This window comes from Pan paniscus, chromosome 10 (genome assembly GCF_029289425.2).
Source record: "Pan paniscus chromosome 10, NHGRI_mPanPan1-v2.0_pri, whole genome shotgun sequence".
Classification (NCBI taxonomy): Eukaryota; Metazoa; Chordata; class Mammalia; order Primates; family Hominidae; genus Pan; species Pan paniscus.
The window spans coordinates 140,679,257-140,697,086 of NC_073259.2; the positions used below are offsets into that span (position 1 = coordinate 140,679,257).

Consider the following 17,830-nt stretch of genomic DNA (forward strand, 5'->3'; position numbering starts at 1 on the left):
CCTTGATGTATCTTGGTTTTGTCTGTTAAATGAGGTCATAGCAGCCCCTGTCCAGGGACTGACTCTTGCAGGGCCTGTCCTGTCCCTGCCAGTGATGCGTCTTCGGGCAGGTGGGCTACCCACCCCCACCCCTGGCCACGGCCCAGGCTCCCAAGCCAGCTCCCTCCGCCGGGCGGGGCCTGGAGCCTCGGGTGAGATCCAGCTGGCTGTGTGGCCTCCGTGCCTGCCTCCTCATCTGAAATGGGGGCATAGCCGGAGCCCAGACATAGCCTGGGCACCGGGCATGTACCAGGGCTCCCTGGGCCACAGGAGGGGCAGGGACAAGGCCCTGCTGGTCTGAACGCAGCCACCCTCTCTCTGCAGGCCCAGCGCTTGAGAAGTCGGAGGCCAAGGCCGGGCCGGTGCCCAAGGTGTCAGGCCTGGAGCGCAGCCGCGAGCTCAGCGCCGAGAGCTTCCTGCCCACTGCCAGCCCCGCGCCCCATGCCGCGCCCTGCCCGGGGCCCCCACCCGGCTCCCGCGCCAATCCCTTGGTGAAGAAGGAACCCCCCGCCCCGCACCGCCACACCCCGCAGCCGCCACCCCCGCAGCCCCGCGGCCTGCTCCCGACACACGTGCCTGCGTCCCTGGGCGCCTTCGCGGGCCACAGCCAGGCAGCAGCCAACGGCCTGCACGGCCTCAGGTGGGGTCCCCGCGGGGGACGGGGCCTGTGTGGTCTCAGGATGGGGGCTCTGCAGGGGTCGGGCTGGCAGGCACTGAGCCCCGTGTCCCGCAGCAGGAGCAGCAGCGCCCCCCTGGGCCTGGGGAAGCACGTGTCGCTGTCGCCACACGGGCCGGGCCCCCACCTGTCTACCTCACACCTGGCGCTCCGGTCCCAGGCGCAGCACCAGCTCCACGCGGCCATGTTTGCCGCACCCCCGACACTGCCCCCGCCCCCAGCGCTGCCGGCCAGCAGCCTGGTCCTCCCAGGACACCCGGCCGGTAGGTGTCTCGGCCGCAATCTCGCCCAGGGCAGGGGTGGGGGGGTGCGGGGACACGGCCACCGGGGAGGGGCGCACAGCCTGGCCCTCCACCTGCTGTGGTCTCTGTGGACCCTGCGCGCCTCTCTGGGTGGTTCCCCCAGGTGTGCCTTTCCCCAGGAGTCCCTGCTGGGCCACGGGCCATCTGTGTGCGGGGACAGGCAGGACACGTGCCCATGCACATACAGACACGTGTTCACACTGAGACGGGCGCACGGGCCTCCCCTCCTGGGGCCAGGCCTCCCTCGCAGCCTGCTGGGTCCTGAGCCCTGGGAGGAGGGGGCCGCACATCAAGCAGGCGCCATCCCAGTGGAACCCCGACCGCGAAGGCTTCCTCCCTCGGCCCCCAGGCGCTTCCTGAGGCTCCGAGTCAGCCCGGCCCAGGCTGGGGACGGCCCCGTGTCCCGGGATGGGACCAGGACGCTGGCCTGGGGGTGGCTGGACCCTGGCTCCCGGGGAGGGGCTCACCGTGTTCTCTCTTGCCTCTAGATGCCAGCCTGGCGGTCTCATTCAGCCAGCCAATCATGTATTGCCAGCCTCATTCGGGAATTCTGATTGGTACTTGGTCACAGGCTCCTCTCTTACCTGCACCCCTGGGCCCGCACGTGGCGAGCGGCCACCCCGGCTTGGCCTGCCGACCCCGGGAGTGCCAGGTGACTATCCGCCTCGCCCCGCCGGGAGCCCGCGGCCAACGTGCCTCTCTGTCTCTCTCTCTTTTTCTCTTGTAGATCACGAGCTGCTCAGGCAAGAGCTGAACACGCGGTTTCTGGTGCAGAGCGCCGAGCGGCCTGGCGCCTCCCTGGGCCCGGGGGCTCTGCTGCAGGCGGAGTTCCATCAGCACCAGCACACACACCAGCACACGCACCAACACACACACCAGCACCAACACACATTCGCCCCCTTCCCCGCAGGGCTGCCCCCGACGCCGCCCGCCGCACCCCCGCCGGTGCGTAGGCCCGCGTGCTGGCAGGGGGCGGGGGCGGCGTGGGGCGGGGACACGCAGCAGGCACACACAGACACACGCTCGCACACACACCAGCCCAGGAGGAGGTGGGGGGCCGGCGGCACCTCTCTGTCGTCTGTCCGGTCCCCAGCGTGCCCTCTGGTGTCCCCACCCCAAGCTGTGCCATGAGGCCCCCACCCTCGGCAGTGGTCCTGGACTTAGGCAGGCACCCCGTGCTCACGTGCATGGGACACCCTCACACCTGCACTAGATCCCCAATGCCAGGGCTGGAGGCCCAGACAGGCCTGAGGGCACAGGGACCATGACTCAGGGTGCCTCCCGTGTTCCCCGCCCCGGAGGCCCGGTCTGAGGAGGGAGTTGCTGGGGGCTGGAGTCCCCTCCACTCTCTCGAGTTTTATTCGGAAACTGGCCAGTTTGTCAGTAACCCGGTGTGTCCCCAGCGCGACCCGGCAGCCAGGGCTTCATGCCCCAGGCCTCAGCCAGGCACACAGACTGCCTGGGGGGGCCGAGTTCCCACCCCATGCAAGGGGACCCTTTAGAATGGCAGGGCCGCCCTGGTCTGAGACTGAGTTCAGAGCCGTGGGGCTGGCGCTCTAGAGGAGCCTGGGACGGCTGGCCGAAGCCGCCAGCCTCAGGAAGCACAACGCCGTCCTGTCACTGCCCAGCCCGGCCAGGTGGGCGGGGGCCGGGGCCCAGCAACGGTGTCGTGTGTGCGGGGCCTCACCCTCCTCTCCTTCCCTTCCAGTTTGACAAGTATGCGCCCAAGCTGGACAGCCCCTACTTCCGACATTCCAGCGTGAGTGTGAGTGTCCCCGAGGGGCCCAGCGTGTGTCGCTGTGCACGCAGGCCCTGGCCACGGGGCGGTGGGTGGGGCTGCCCCTCGCCTGGCCTCGCCCCTGCTGCATTGGTGCCACCTTCTGGTTACAGGCGGGGGGGGGGGTGAGGACTTGGGCCCCCCCTCCATCCGCTCTCCTTCTCTTACAGTTCTTCCCGTCCTTCCCTCCTGCCATCCCGGGACTGCCCACCCTGCTCCCACACCCCGGCCCCTTCGGGTCCCTGCAGGGCGCTTTTCAGCCTAAGGTACCGCTGCCCCTGGCAGGTGGGGCGGGCACAGCGGGTGGGTGGATTTTGGGGGGAGTGCATGACAACCTCGCCAAACTCTCTGCCCACAACCACCCCCCTTTCCCTCCCTTGTACCTGTCGTCATCTGGGTGCTGGCGTGAGCAGCCCCTGCCAGGATGGGGGGCCCTGCGGTCTGTGTGTGGCCACCGTGGGAGGGACAGGGGGTCCAGCCTGGGAGCAGCCCTGGGAGGTGGTGGGACCGTGTGGAGAGCACACTGTGGAAGCCTCGAAGGAGAACATTCCGGTCCTTGGCAGGAGGCCCTGGTGTGGACAGCAGCCTCACAGGCCGTCCTTACCGCAAGGAGGTTCTTACGGGGCCGTCCACACCCGCAGGGGACCCAGGCCTTACGGGGCCGTCTACACCGCAGGGGACCTGGGCAGCAGGAGGTTGTGTGCCATCTCAGCCAGGGGAGAGGGAACCCCGTGACCCTCCTCACTGTTCCTGGCCTTGTGCTGTAACCCCACCCTCCGCGGAGGGGCACACAGCTCTCAGTCCTGAAGCCTCCTCACCTGTGGGCCTCAGGTTCTGAAGACGGGGCCTGGACCATCCCCGGTAGCTGCCAAGCCCTTGACCTCCCAGGATCCTGCAGCGCCCACTCATTGCCCACAGCTGCCCTGAAGGGCCCAGCACGCACCCCTGGGCTCCCCTGGGGCACCGCCCACATCGTGGACGGGCAGATAGTGCTTCCGAGGACCAGGCACCCCTGGGCACTAGAGGGTCTTGGACCCCCAGACCCCGTGGTTGAGGAATTCAGAGGAATGGAGAAGGGATGCATGTGGCCCACCTGCAGGTGTCGAGCAGGGACCCCCAGACTGAGACTCGGGGGTACTGCCCTGAGCCCAGACAGCCAGGACGCTCAGGCCCTGAGTCTGGGAGGGAAGGAATCTGTCCCGGCCGCACCCCGAGCACAGCTGCTTCTGGGCAGGGCAGTAGCCCAGAGGGAAGGGGCGGTTGAGCCAGTCTGGGCAGGAGGGGGCTGTGGTGTGATGGCCAGTCTTTGCTGTGGGACCCCCCTTTCCCTGGCGCCCCTGGTGGGAAACGACCATCTCCCCTTGGCCCATCCAGGCTCACAGCAGCTCCTCCTGGGCTGGAGACTAGGTTTGCACCACTCCCCCTCCGGGTGGGGCTGTCTCGGCCCTGGTGGCAAGTGGCTCCCCGGGGAGGATCGCCCACCTTCCCCGGCAAGAGCACCTGCTTCCCACCTTTGCAGAAACTGGCGGGCCGAAAGTGTGGTGGTCCTGCGAGGGAGGGCAGGCTGCCCCTGGCAGACAGCGTGCGGGGCCCCACGGCAAGGCAAAGCAGGGCACAGGCCCACGCCAGAACCAGGAAGCCCGAGGCGTCCTCCTGCCTGGGCGGCCCCAGGCGCACACAAGCTGTCTCTTTCTCCCCTCAGACTTCAAGCCCCATTGAGGTGGCCCGCCGGGCTGGTGCGGTTCACACACTCCTGCAGAAAGCGCCTGGGGTAGGTGTTAGTGGGCGCCCGTCCCCACCCCGGGGGATGGCCTGCCCCGGCCGGGCCCTGTGCGGGCTGTGTCCCCTGCACCCCCAGGACTCAGCCTCCTGAGGGGCCCGGACCTAACACTCCTTTCCTGTCTCCACAGGTGTCTGACCCGTACCGGGCGGTGGTCAAGGTGAGCGCGTGTCGGGAAGGCCCGTGGCAGGGGAGGACTCTGGTGCCCCTGGGGTGGCCTCGGGGGGCCCATGACAGCAGGAGTCTGCAGAAAATATGGGTGGGGGTGGCACCGGCCCCACTGAGCGCTTCCATCCTGTCGCAGAAGCCGGGGAGGTGGTGTGCCGTGCACGTGCAGATCGCCTGGCAGATCTACCGCCACCAGCAGAAGATAAAGGTGAGACCACCTGGGCTGGGGCAGGGCGCTTGTGAACCCGACTCCAGCCTGGTTGGGCCCTGGAAGGCCAGGCATGAGGCTGTGTGTGTTCGCACGCGTGTGCACGGGTGTGATCCTCACGCGTGAGCCGCCTGCCCCTTCCTCTGGGTACTGGGCTCTTACCGTAAGCAGGTCAGCGAGGCCACAGGGCAGTGCTGGGTGCCCAGGTGCTGCAAGGCCCTCTCCTCGGCAAGGTGTGCCGGCTGGGCCACGGGGAGCAGAGCAGGGGCACGGGGTGCCGCGCCAGCTCCCCACGTCACTGGGGTGCCTCTGGGGTCCTCTGCCGCCCCCACTCCCCACAGTGGTTGAGTGTCTGCTGTGTTCTTCGGTCTTCAGCAGTGACCCAGGGGGACCGTGAGCGCTCACAACTGATGTGCACCTGGGAAGGCTGAGGAAGGCGGGAGCCCCGCGGGCAGCTCGGTGCAGGTCCCACCAGGCTAGGAGCCGCGGGAGCGGGAGAGGGTCCTGGGAGGCCAGGACAGGGGGACTGTGGCCTCAGCCCCGTGGGACCCTGCACCTCTGCTGTCCCTGCGCTGTCCTGATGACACACGTCACCTCCGCACACAACTCTGAAAAATCATTGTCCTAAATGTCCTTTGGGACGGGACTCAGAGCAGAATGCTGTATGTCTTTCTTTTTTTTTGAGACGGAGTCTCGCTGTGTCGCCCAGGCTGGAGTGCAGTGGCGCGATCTCGGCTCACTGCAAGCTCCGCCTCCTGGGTTCACACCATTCTCCTACCTCAGCCTCCCGAGTAGCTGGGACTACAGGTGACCGTCACCACACCCGGCTAATTTTTTGTATTTTTTGTAGAGACGGGGTTTCACCATGTTGGCCAGGATGGTCTCAATCTCTTGGCCTCATGATCCACCCACCTCGGCCTCCCAAAGTGCTGGGATTACAGGCGTGAGCCACTGTGCCCGGCCAGAATGCTGCATGTCTTTATACTTGCATGTCTGGGTGGAACTTCTGGACACACAGCAGAGGAATCAGGTGCTCCCGGTGGGGGGCCGTCCACGGCAGAGTCGGGAGACCTCATCACTCCTGGTTTTGTCCTTGGAACTCGGGGCGTGGTTGCTCCACAGAGGAGGGCAGATCCTGCAAGAGGCCGGCGGTCCAGGGAGAGGGCGCACACAGGGTCTGCCCAGCCCTCACGCCTGCCCCCACGTAGTGCCAGAGTACCCCAGCATCATCATGGCCAGTGAAACCACCCCAGTGCCAGAGCACACTGCAGGGACCAGGAGGGGCCGGCCCAGGCCAGCCTGAGTGCGGGTCAGAGGCAGGACAGGCGGAGGCAGCGCAGTCACCAGGACTGTGGGGTCTTGCTTGGCTACACCCCTCCTGGCTCTGGGCCCCTCTGCTCCCATGGGAGGGCATGGGCATCCCCAGTCTCCGCCCAAGCCTGGCCCTGCCTCCCACAGCCGCCTGGCAGCGTGGGCACCTGAAGTGTGGCCAGTGCAGGTGAGCAGCACATGTTGTAGTTTCATATAATTTTTAACACATTTAACTTTGAAAACTGATACCAAATTCAGTCACTGAGAAACTTTTCAGCATATTTGGAACAACTTGGGCACGTAAGCATGCTTTTTCAGTTTTTTTTTTTTTCTTGAGATAGAGTCTCGCTCTGTCACCCAGGCTAGAGTGCAGTGGCGTGATCTCGGCTCACTGTAACCTCCACCTCCCGGCTTCAAGTGATTCTCCTGTCTCAGCCTCCTGAGCAGCTGGGATTACAGGCACCCGCCACTGCGCCCAGCTAATTTTTGTATTTTTAGTAAAGACGGGGTTTCGCCATGTTGGCCAGGCTGGTCTCGAACTCCTGACCTCAGGTGATCCGCCCGTATCAGCCTCCCAAAGTGCTGGGATTACAGGCGTGAGCCACCGTGCCTGGCCTTAACTTTTAAAAGAATCTAAATACAAAAAAAGTAAGTTATTTTCCATGACAGCGTAGCATCCCAGCTGCCATGTGCCAAGTACGTACCACAGTTTAGAGGACGTGAGCTCTCCCATTCAGCTTTTTTGCTGATCATGTGTAACATTTCCGTCATCCTGAGTAGAGAATACACCCTTGAAATCCATCCCACCTGCTCCCCTTTCTGGACTGGCTCACACCCAGTCCCTGTGGCCCCTCAGGCCTGGGCTCCCTGTGTTCAGGGCCAGTCCCCGGGCAGGCGGCCCTCACCCGTTCTGTCCTCCCAGGAGATGCAGCTGGACCCCCACAAGCTGGAGGTGGGTGCGAAGCTGGACCTGTTCGGCAGACCCCCCGCCCCGGGCGTGTTTGCAGGCTTCCACTACCCACAGGGCCTGGCCCGGCCCCTCTTCCCCAGCACAGGTGAGACTGGAGTCAGGGGCCGGGTGGGGGGCACAGAAACCTCCCGCTCGTGCCCAGCTGAGCCTGCCTTCCTGTGCCAGGAGTGAGAGCGCTCTCTGGACCGCAGTACCAGCCTTTGCTTCTTGATGCTCACCACTTATTCAGGTCAAAGCCTGGCAACTCCCTCACCTCACCCCACCCCTCACCTCTCCTCTCCTCACCTCTCCTGTCCTGTCCTCCCCACCAGCCTCCCCAGGGTGGACCTGGGCCTGGGGCTGCTGCTCCTCCCCACCAAGTCCTGCCCAGTGTGTCCTGGGGGGCCTTCAGCCCACGCCACACGGCTCTGAGGCGGCTGGTCCTGGCCACCCCTCCTCCCTGGGGCTCCCTGTTCTGGCCCCACCAGAGGCAAAGGAATGGCAGGGACCCAGGCCCACGAGAGGCTGCCCCTTTCTGTCTCCCAGCCCCCGCTTTCCCAGGAGGAGTTTGGCCTCTCGCTGAACAGTAGGAAGCTGCTCCTGAGGCCAGGCTGGGCCCACACCCCAGTGCCCCTTCCTCACGTGCATGGCTGCTCCCGGGGTCCCAGGACCGGACCGGCTGCGGTGGTTTCCTAGGAAGGGTTCCAGGACTTGGCCTGTACTGTCCTCAGTGGCACGGCCCAGGGCGGGATCTGCCGGGAGCAGCGAGGGCCTCCCTGCCCTTTGGAGTCACCCACTCCCCCGAGTCACCCCCTCCCCCGGGTCACCCCTCCCCCAGCAACACAACGTGACCACACCCGAGTGTCATCCTCCAGGCACGCAGAGGCACGAAGACTCTGGGGTGCTGATCTGTAGGCACCACTGCCTGGCACAGGCCCCCAGGAGGAAAGTGGGCTCAAAGTTCAACCCACAGTGTGGGATGGACACAGTCTGGGTGCCTAGAGGCTGGCTGAGGGCCAGCTGTGTGCACAGACCTTTCCAAAGACGGTGTCTCAGCCTGCATGGTGCACGCCTTTCTACACATACACAGTTACAGTTACACATCCACATCCACGCGTGTACGCACACATGAAGCATGAGCACCCACATACAGCTGACCCTTGAACCACACGGAGGCTGGGGCACTCCCCACCACACAGTTGAAAATCCAGGTATAACTTTTGACTCCCCCGAAACTTAGCCTACTGTTGACAGGAATCCTTACGATAGCATAAACAGTTGCTGAACACCTGTTTTGTGTGTCACATGTATGATGGACTGTATTCTTACAATGAAGTCCACTAGAGAAAAGAAAACCTTATGAGGCAGACCGTGACCAGGCGTGGTGGCGCACGCCCGTGGTCCCAGCTCCTCAGGAGGCTGAGGCAGGAGGGTCGCTTGAGCCCAGGAGGTCAAGGTTGCAGTGAGCCGTGATTGCACCACTGCTCTCCAGCCTGGGCAACAGAGCAAGACCCTGTCTCACACACACACACACACACACACACAAAAAAAAAATCATAGAGAAAAGATATTTGCCATTCGCTGTGTGGAAGTGAATCATCCTAAAGGTCTTCATCCTCGTCCTCACACGGAGTGGGCTGAGGAGGAGGAGGGGCCGGTCCTGCTGTCTCAGGTGGCAGGGATGGGAGAAAATCTGTGTCTAAGTGGACCCGCACAGTTCAAACCGATGTTGTTCCGGGGTCAGCTGCATGCACACGTACATACACACATGTACAGGCACACGTACACACAGGCACAGGCACACACGTGGGCACTGCGTTGCCCAGTTGTCCTGCTGCTGGAACCTTTCCCAGCCACCAGGTCCTTGAGGCCTGTCCCTTCCTCAGAGCTCCCAACCCCCGCTGCAGCCCCCCTCACTCTCCCCTCACCGTGTTTGGTCTCTTCCATGTTCATGAGCATTTGATGGCACGTTGCATGTGGACGTGTGAAGGCAGAGCCCTGTCCACATAAGGGTAATGGGCGTGCCCAGCAGCCACATGAGGCTGGCTTCACAAGCATGGTGGCCTCTGGGCCATGGAGCATCCCAGTAGTCTGGCTTTCTCAGAAAGCAGAAGTCCAGGCTGCAGTTTCTGGCTGTCCACATCCTGGCTCAAGCCCCTGGGACACCTGCTCAGTGTGGCGCCCAGTTCTGGGCCCTCCACACGGCCCGCCCCACCGACCCTGCTCCTCCCCCACCTCCCCTTCCCTCCTCTGGATACCTGGTGGCTGTCCCTCGGTGCTCTGCCATTTGTCCTGCGAGGCTGGGCCCCCTCAGTCCTTGGGGCCAGTGCTGCCTCCTCCTCCATCTCCTTGGCAGGTCTTGATATCTTGCTGGCAGGGGGCAGGATGATTCCTCGTTGCTCTTTTCTCTCTTCCATATAAACTTTCGATCTGCCTGTTAGGTTCCAGCTTTCACTGGAGTTGGGTTAAAGGGGTACATCGACCTAAGAGGGATTCGTACGTCATCTCCGGTATCATTTTCCTATCCCTGATCATGGTGTATCTCATTTATTTAGGTATTAGTAGAATTACTCATAGATGCTTTATATTTTACTAATATTATGATTGGAATTTGTAAGTTACATTCTTAAGCTGTTGCTAGAAAACAGAAGTGCATATCTGTTTTGAAGATTTGTATGCCATCTCTTGATGCTGTAACTAGCAATCCTGCTAAATTCTTACGAATGCAAAGACATTTGTCCGTCAATTCCTTTACCTTTTCTGTGTAGAAAGTCATATCTAGGAGTGGATGGTTTGCCCCCTTGTATAAACTGTCGGTACGTTTCTGGAGCCACTGTTCCAGCGCTTTGTTGCAGATGAGTTTCCTGAGTAAGCCTGGCCTTTAGTTTCCTGTGCTGCACCTGGCAGGTTTTGTCATGAGGGCTCTTTGCCGTCTTCAGTGAGTTAAGGCGCTTTCCTTTTTTCTGCTCTCTGGAAGAGCTCTTGTGAGGTCTGATCCTCACTGCCTTCAAGGCTTGGAGGCTCGCAGTTCAGGTTCCAAGTACTGATTTTTTTTCTCCACTGGGTGTGGTATTCCTCAAGCTGTTTCTTCTGGCATCGGTTTCAGTAACGCGAGTGTTTCCAGTAAGTTGATTTGGGGCAGGCTCCGTAGCTGTCGGTGTCCATCCGTCACGCCTGAACTCCGCAGGCCCTGGCAATTCTTAATGTTGCTTGGCTGTGTCGTCTTTTTTCCTTCATTAATCTCACCAGAAGTTTGTCCATTTCACCAGTATTTTATTTTAATTTATTTATTTTGAGACGAAGTCTTGCTGTGTCGCCAGGCTGGAGTGCAGTGGTGCGAGCTTGGCTCACCGCAACCTCCACCTCCCGGGTTCAAGCGATTCTCCTGCCTCAGCCTCCCAAGTGGCTGGGATTACAGGCAGGCGCCATTACACCTGGCTAATTTTTGTATTTTTAGTAGAGACATGGTTCCACCATGTTGGCCAGGCTGGTCTCAAACTCCTGACCTCAGATGATCCTCCCGCCTCGGCCTCCCAAAGTGCTGAGATTACAGGCGTGAGCCACTGCGCCCGGCCAATTTCACCAGTATTTTTAAAGGAGCAGCTCTGACCTCGCTGCCTTCTCTGTGTGTGTTTCCCTGTGTGTCGCTCACTTTTCTGGCCCTGTCTAGCTTGATCTGGTGGTTGAGAATATTAATTCCTCAGCCTCTCCCAGTGCAGGCATTTGAGGCAGTGTACTCTCCATCTCCTCCTGCACACGCTTTGGCAAGCTGTGTTTGCGTAGCGTGGGGCGGGCTGTCTTCCTCTCTAGTTTAGAAGAGAAGAGTGGCATCAGCTTTCATGCCAGAGCTCAGTGGAGACCAGAAGCTCTGAATACAACTTGCCGCGTCCTACATGGGAGGCATGAGCACCCCATCTTTGAGGTCCCTAAGATTAGGGCTGGGAGGGAGTCAGAGTAACCTAAAGATGACGCCCTGCTGGTCTTTACCAGAAACCTGCCCTCTGGACCCATGTGCAGGACGGCCCCTGACCAACAGCACTGAATCCCCTGCAGCAGCCCCTCCCAGGGCCAGGGCCCGGGCCCGGGCCCCACACGGTTGCTCTCCAAGGGTTGCTGGGGGACCAGGGCTGATGTTGACATGGTGCTGTGGGCTGGGCCTGTGCCCAGGAATGCCACAAGGGGCTGCCATGTGCAGCCTCCAAGACAGAACCGTGTCCATCCAGGCCTGAGGCCCAGCACCACATTAAGAAGTGAGGACCATCTATCAGCTCCCAGGTGAAAGCTCTGAGATAAAGGCTTCAGGAGTGGTCCGATCAAGGTGCATGTTACTTGGACTTTGTCTCTGCCCAAGTTGCAGCCCCTTTGCTCCGAGGGTTGCATCGCACTCAGCACCTCCCTCCCTGCCCCCCTTGGGGTCCCAGGATGGCTGCCACTGCGGCTCCAAGTCAAACCTCCTCCGAATTGTGGGGTAGATTCCACCTCTTACTCTGACTGGACACGCTTCACCCCTCAGGGCATGCGAGAGAATGGGAGGTGAAGGTTCACAGAGGAAATTGGGGTGCTCCCTGTGAACAGAGCTGCAGATGGGAGGCCCTGGTGCTCTCTCCTGGCTTCTGTCAAACCTGGCTGCCCCCCCCAGGTGCCGCCCATCCTGCCTCCAACCCATTTGGACCCTCAGCCCATCCTGGCAGCTTCCTGCCCACTGGCCCCCTGACAGGTGGGTGTCTCTGAATTCAGCCCACGCAGCCTGGCTGGTTCCTCAGCAGCCTTGTGGCGGGGGAATTAGGTGGGCGGGAAGGTGGCCCCGAGCCCCAGGGAGCCCCTTGGGTCATGCAGGCAGTACCCACCAGGCCCAAAGCCTCTACAGCAGCCCCCACTGGGCCAGGTGGGAGCCGCAGCCCACGCCTCACAGACCTCTGGGTCCCGCGGTTGCCCCCACAGACCCTTTCAGCAGACCGAGCACCTTTGGGGGCCTGGGCAGCCTGAGCAGCCACGCCTTTGGGGGCCTGGGCAGCCATGCACTGGGTGAGTGACCCAGCCTGTGCCCCCCTCCCCCGATGCCCGCGCCCCTCCCCCATGCCTGTGTCCTCTGCAGGAACCCCGATGCCTGGCTGACCTCCCTCCTCTCTGGGCTGGGCCTCCTTGGGGCACCCCCTTCTCAGTGTCAGCCTGGGACCCTTCTAAAACCCCTACCGGGTTCTCCTGGGGAGTGGCTGGGGAGCAGACAGACCCAACCTCATGCTCCCTGGCCTCTGCCCCCAGCTCCCGGTGGCAGCATCTTTGCCCCCAAGGAGGGCTCCTCCGTGCACAGCCTGCCCAGCCCCCATGAGGCCTGGAACCGACTGCACCGGGCACCGCCCTCCTTCCCGGCTCCGCCCCCGTGGCCCAAGTCCGTGGACGCGGAGCGGGTGTCAGCCCTGACCAACCATGACCGAGAGCCGGACACTGGCAAGGAGGAGCAGGAACGGTGAGTGGCCCTCTTGTTCCGTATCCCCACCACACACCCCTACCCCGTTCTTTCTCCCCTCCCGTCATCCCCGGTTCCCCCTCCCCCTATTCCCTCTTCTCCCCGTTTCCTCTCCCTCACCGTTCCCCCTCCCCCTGTTCCACTTCCCCGTTCCCCCTCCCCCATTCCCTCTCACCCTCCTCGCCCCACTGCTGCCCACTCACACTCTGTCCAGCTCTGTGCTGAGCCCCGGGGTACGGGGGCCAAAGCTCTGCTCCCCGGCGACTCCTCCCTGCGGTGGGGAGTGAAGGCTGGGCCCTGGGGCTGGGAAGGATGAGGAGGGTGGAGACCCCACCACAGGCACCCACACCTGCCATCCGGGAGACCGCCAGGTGGCCGCGCCCTGACCCACGGAGTTTGAGGGAGGAGTTCGGGGGTGCGGCTGCCGGGAGGCCCCCCTGTCCTAACAGGGAGGGGCCCGTGGGGAGCTGAAGTCGCTGCTGGCGGCTCGTCCCGCTTCCGTCTCCCGGCCAAGGTTTCCAGGCCGCCCAGCGGGGAGAGGACGCGTAGGTTTTGGGAGCCTGTGGGGGTGCGGGAGCTGTGGGTGCTGAGGGGTCACCGGCCACCCAGAAACTGGAGGCCCCGACAAGCAATGGGAACATCCCGGGGCTGCGCCGCGCGGCAGGACGGAGGTCTCGGGAGTGACGGGTCCGCCCTGCCGCCCCCAGGGACCTCCCGGAGAAGACGCGCCTGCTGAGCCGGGCCTCGCCCGCCACCCCCGCTGGCCACCCCGTCAGCGGCCTCCTGCTCCGGGCCCAGAGCGAGCTGGGCCGGTCCGGGGCCCCCGCGGAGCGCGAGGCCGAACCTCGGGTCAAGGAGAGCCGCTCCCCGGCCAAGGAGGAGGCCGCCAAGATGCCCGCGCGCGCATCCCCGCCCCACAGCAAGGCGGCCCCTGGAGACGTGAAGGTCAAGGAGGAGCGCGGGGAGGACGAGGCCTCCGAGCCCCCGGGGGGCGGCCTGCACCCCGCGCCCCTGCAGCTCGGCCTGGGCCGCGAGCGCCTGGGCGCGCCGGGCTTCGCGTGGGAGCCTTTCCGCGGCCTGGAGCTGCCACGTCGCGCCTTCCCCGCTGCCGCCCCCGCCCCGGGCTCCGCCGCCCTCTTGGAGCCCCCGGAGCGCCCCTACCGCGACCGCGAGCCCCACGGCTACAGCCCCGAGCGCCTGCGGGGGGAGCTGGAGCGCGCGCGGGCCCCGCACCTGCCGCCCGCCGCCCCCGCCTTGGATGGCGCGCTGCTGCCCTCGCTGGGAGCCCTGCACTTCCCGCGCCTCGCGCCCGCCGCGCTGCACAATGGGCTCCTGGCGCGGACCCCGCCCGCCGCCGCCGCCCTCGGCGCACCGCCCCCCCTGGTGACCGCGGCCGGGCCCCCCACGCCCCCCGGGCCGCCGCGGAGCCGGACTACTCCTCTGGGGGGCCTCGGGCCGGGCGAGGCGCGCGACTACTCCCCGTCCCGAAATCCCCCGGAGGTGGAGGCGCGGTAGCCCCGGGGCCGCAGACGCCTCTCCGAGCGGAGCGCACCGCTGTCCGATTCTCCATCAGTTCCTAGAACTCAAGCACAGCTCCCGCCGATCCTGGGGCGGCGCCGCCTCTCCACCCGCAGCCTGCGGAGGCGGGGACTTGGGTGTCGGCTTTTCTGAGGGTGATCTTTTGTTTTCCGAGTTTGGGATTCGGCTGTTGGGGGAAAAAAAAAATCGCGTTTGTACCTTTTCCCCCCACAGATGAGAAGTGTTTGTAATGGATTTGTATTTTTCTTAATTTTATGCTCTTTAGACGTTTAAAAGAACCAAAAAAGAAACTTTTGCTTCTTCGTTTTCGGTTGGGATTTGCAGTTTAATGGCCTCAGATCCTTCTCCAGATCCCCAGGGTTTCTTTGTCTTATTTATGGAGAAAAACCGGTCACTTTGTCCAGCGCACTGTGAGGCCCCCACTCAGGCCAGCCCTGGCCCCCCCTTGGTACTTGGAACCGAAGTTACAGATTATATTAAAATAATAATGTACAAAACTTTGTTTTTTTGCCTTATTATGCAGAAGTGTAATTTCTTTTTTGGTTTGTTTTTTTAAAAGCAAACGAAACGTGTAAATAGTCTGTTGATATAAATATATGACGTTACTAAATTCTTAATCTAGATAGACTTTATAAAAACCGTTTCCAGAAATCCCTCTGGTTGTTTGTCTAACGTGGTCACAAAAACCCAGGCGCTGCCGGCTGTAAACATTATCAGAAGTTTAATGGCAGCAACTTTCCTTCAACTATGCAAGCGCTTCCCGGCCACTCTGCTGGTTGGGGGAGGAAGGTTCCGCCAGCGACCTCCCAGCCCCTGGGTCCGTGGAGGGGTTGGGTCCCCCCAGCAGAGCCCCTGGGCCAGCAGAACAGCACTCCTGGGCGGCTCCTGAGGGCTTCAGGACTGGCCGGCTCCAGCCGCAAGGGCGATTCTGTGGACGTTTGTGTGGATGGTGCAGTGTTCTCGGAATCTGTAGACCAGATCGGTGGAGGTATAGAAGTGCAAGAGTCTAAAGGCTGATTACACACACACACACACACACACAAAATCACTGCTGTGTGTTTTCTTCCGCCTGAGGCATCAGCGTCACCTCGGTGTGGTCGTCGCCTCCCAGGCCCTTGGCCTGGCCTCCTCTCAGTTTGGGTTTTGCCCTCACCCACATGAGCCCCCCCATGCCCTGCCCCCCTTGCGGCCTTTTGTGTTCCCCGACGTCTGGGCTGTGTCCCTGCCGGGCTTCCCAGCCTTCGGGGTCAGCCGTCGAGCCACTTGCTTTGCTCAGTTCTGTGTTTCAGCCACATTTCCACGGTGGACCCTGTTTGTTTTAAATATTCTGTTCCCATGTCAATCAGTGACGATAAATACAGCCTTGATTTGGATGAAACTGTGGTCGCGTGTTCTGTGGTGTTGGGGGGCCAGGCTCACCCAGGCTGACCCCTGCAGCCATGCGTCCCTCCTGCAGCACCTTGGGGGGCCAGGCTCACCCAGGCTGACCCCTACAGCCGTGCGTCCCTCCTGCAGCACCTTGGGATGCTGGGTGCCTCGGCAGCCCCACGCTGTCCGGTGCCATCGCCCCGGAAGTGAAGCACAGCAGGTCCCAGCTTCCCAGCCCTGCTGCCACCCCGGCTCTGCCCAGCCCCCTCCCCCAGTGCCACCTCTCCCGGTGGAAACCCCAGCTCCTGGCTCTGCCGGATGCCCCATTGTGCTCCTTCGTTCTTGGGGGTGTCACGCAGCCCCCCCGTTGTCCCAGCCCCAGCGACCCCGCTGGCCGCCTTCCCTCACATCCACGGGGTTTTCTGCATAGAAGGTGCTCTTAGTTCCCGCCTTTGTGCCAGAGAGTTCTGGCCCCGCAGGGACTTGTGGGATTGGTTTTGCCCTGGCTGTGTCTGAAGGAACAGGAGCTCAGAGGGCAGGAGCCAGGTGCAGAGGTGGCAGCCCCCACCCTCCAGTGCAGTGAGCGCCAGGCCCACCTGCCTTGAGTGATGGTCAGGAAAGCTCCAGGTGCACACCTGGCCTTGACCTGAGCATCACCCCCACCCTGTCCCTGCCAATTCACTCCTAAGGGGCCCCAGGGCTGCAACCTAAGAAGGAGGCCTCGTGGGCCCACCGCGCGCCCAGCAAGGAGTCGTGGGCCCACCGCACGCCCAGCAAGGAGTCGTGGGCCCACCGCGCGCCCAGCAAGGAGTCGTGGACCCACCGCGCGCCCAGCAAGGAGTCGTGGGCCCACCGCACCGTGCGCCCAGCAAGGAGTCGTGGGCCCACCGCGCGCCCAGCAAGGAGTCGTGGGCCCACCGCGCGCCCAGCAAGGAGTCGTGGGCCCACCGCGCGCCCAGCAAGGAGTCGTGGGCCCACCGCGCGCCCAGCAAGGAGTCGTGGGCCCACCGCGCGCCCAGCAAGGAGTCGTGGGCCCACCGCGCGCCCAGCAAGGAGTCGTGGGCCCACCGCGCGCCCAGCAAGGAGTCGTGGGCCCACCGCGCGCCCAGCAAGGAGTCGTGGGCCCACTGCGCGCCCAGCAAGGAGTCGTGGACCCACTGCGCGCCCAGCAAGGAGTGCCCTGCGTCCCACAAGACCCTTCCAGGCTGGCAGGAGGGGCAGGTCCCAATCCACGCCCCACCAGGTCATTGTCTGGGGCCTGGACCATCTGCCATGTGGGGCTTCTATATAAGGGTTTGCTTCCTGTGGAGTCAGCCCCACCACCCTGCAGGCCTCTGTGCCCCAACTTGGGCTTCAGCCTTTACAGTGAGCTGCCACTTAGCGATGGGGAGACACTGGGAAATGTGTTGTGCGATTTTGCCACTGTGTGAATATCACAGCGCGTGGCACACACCTGGATGGGGCAGCCTATTGCTCCTGGGCTGCACCCCATGTGACTCCTGAATCCCATCGGCGGCTGTAACCCAGCGCTTAAAAAGGTACAGTAAGAATGCAGCATTCTGGCCAGACGTGATGGCTCACACCTATAATCCCAGCACTTTGGGAGGCTGAGGTGGGCAGATCACCTGAGATCAGGAGTTTGAGACTAGCCTGACCAACATGGTGAAACCCCATCTCTACTAAAAATACAAAAAATTAGCCGGGCGTGGTGGCGCTCGCCTGTAATCCCAGCTGAGGCAAGAGAATCGCTTTAACCCAGGAGGCAGAGGTTGCGGTGAGCTGAGATGGCACCACTGTACTCCAGCCTGGGAGACAGAGGGAGACTCCGTCTCAAAAAAAAGAAAGAAAGAAAAGAATCCAGCATTCTAATCTTCTAGGGCCGCCCCTGCCTATGCAGCCTGCCCTTTCCCACAGCGCGGCTGGACGGCACGTGGCTATGCTTCACGTCCCCTTGTCTTGGTTATTCCAACCCATGCATCTAATCTTCAGGAAGACCCCAGGAACGCATATTCTGCCCTGAGTGAGCTGATTGTGTTAGTCACCCACACAGGCCTGCTCTGCCCTGGGGCTGGTCTGACCCAAAGCCCCAAGGCCCCTGCAGGGCAGCCCAGCAGCGAGTAGGAGGCAAGGCCAGGGCCCAGCGGCAAGGAGGAGGCAGGGCCAGGGCCCAGCGGCGAGGAGGAGGCAGGGCCAAGGCCCAGCGGCGAGGAGGAGGCAGGGCCAGGGCCCAGCCCTGTGGCCCCAGA

The 17,830-nt window shown here is 62.8% G+C and overlaps 1 protein-coding gene across 16 annotated transcripts in view; it reads left to right on the plus strand.

Annotated features, from left to right (window-relative positions):
* The window catches only part of FBRSL1 (fibrosin like 1), a 98,644-nt gene extending 83,050 nt beyond the window's left edge, over nt 1–15,594 (plus strand). For 2 of the 16 annotated variants that reach the window (XM_034934894.4, XM_034934897.3), the window contains exons 7-20: nt 364–679; nt 773–978; nt 1,506–1,574; nt 1,745–1,962; nt 2,726–2,782; nt 2,965–3,060; nt 4,497–4,565; nt 4,705–4,734; nt 4,879–4,950; nt 7,184–7,316; nt 11,724–11,927; nt 12,152–12,235; nt 12,473–12,677; nt 13,385–15,594. In XM_034934894.4, the coding sequence (XP_034790785.2) occupies nt 364–679; nt 773–978; nt 1,506–1,574; nt 1,745–1,962; nt 2,726–2,782; nt 2,965–3,060; nt 4,497–4,565; nt 4,705–4,734; nt 4,879–4,950; nt 7,184–7,316; nt 11,724–11,927; nt 12,152–12,235; nt 12,473–12,677; nt 13,385–14,192 (2,567 nt within the window). In that variant the 3' untranslated portion in view covers nt 14,193–15,594. Of the gene's footprint in view, nt 1–363; nt 680–772; nt 979–1,505; nt 1,670–1,744; nt 1,963–2,725; nt 2,783–2,964; nt 3,061–4,496; nt 4,566–4,704; nt 4,951–7,183; nt 7,317–11,723; nt 11,928–12,151; nt 12,236–12,472; nt 12,678–13,384 lie in introns of all 16 variants that reach the window. The other 14 variants (XM_034934898.4, XM_034934900.4, XM_034934896.4 and 11 more) reach the window with 14 other exon arrangements.
* The last annotated feature ends 2,236 nt before the right edge of the window (nt 15,595–17,830 follow it).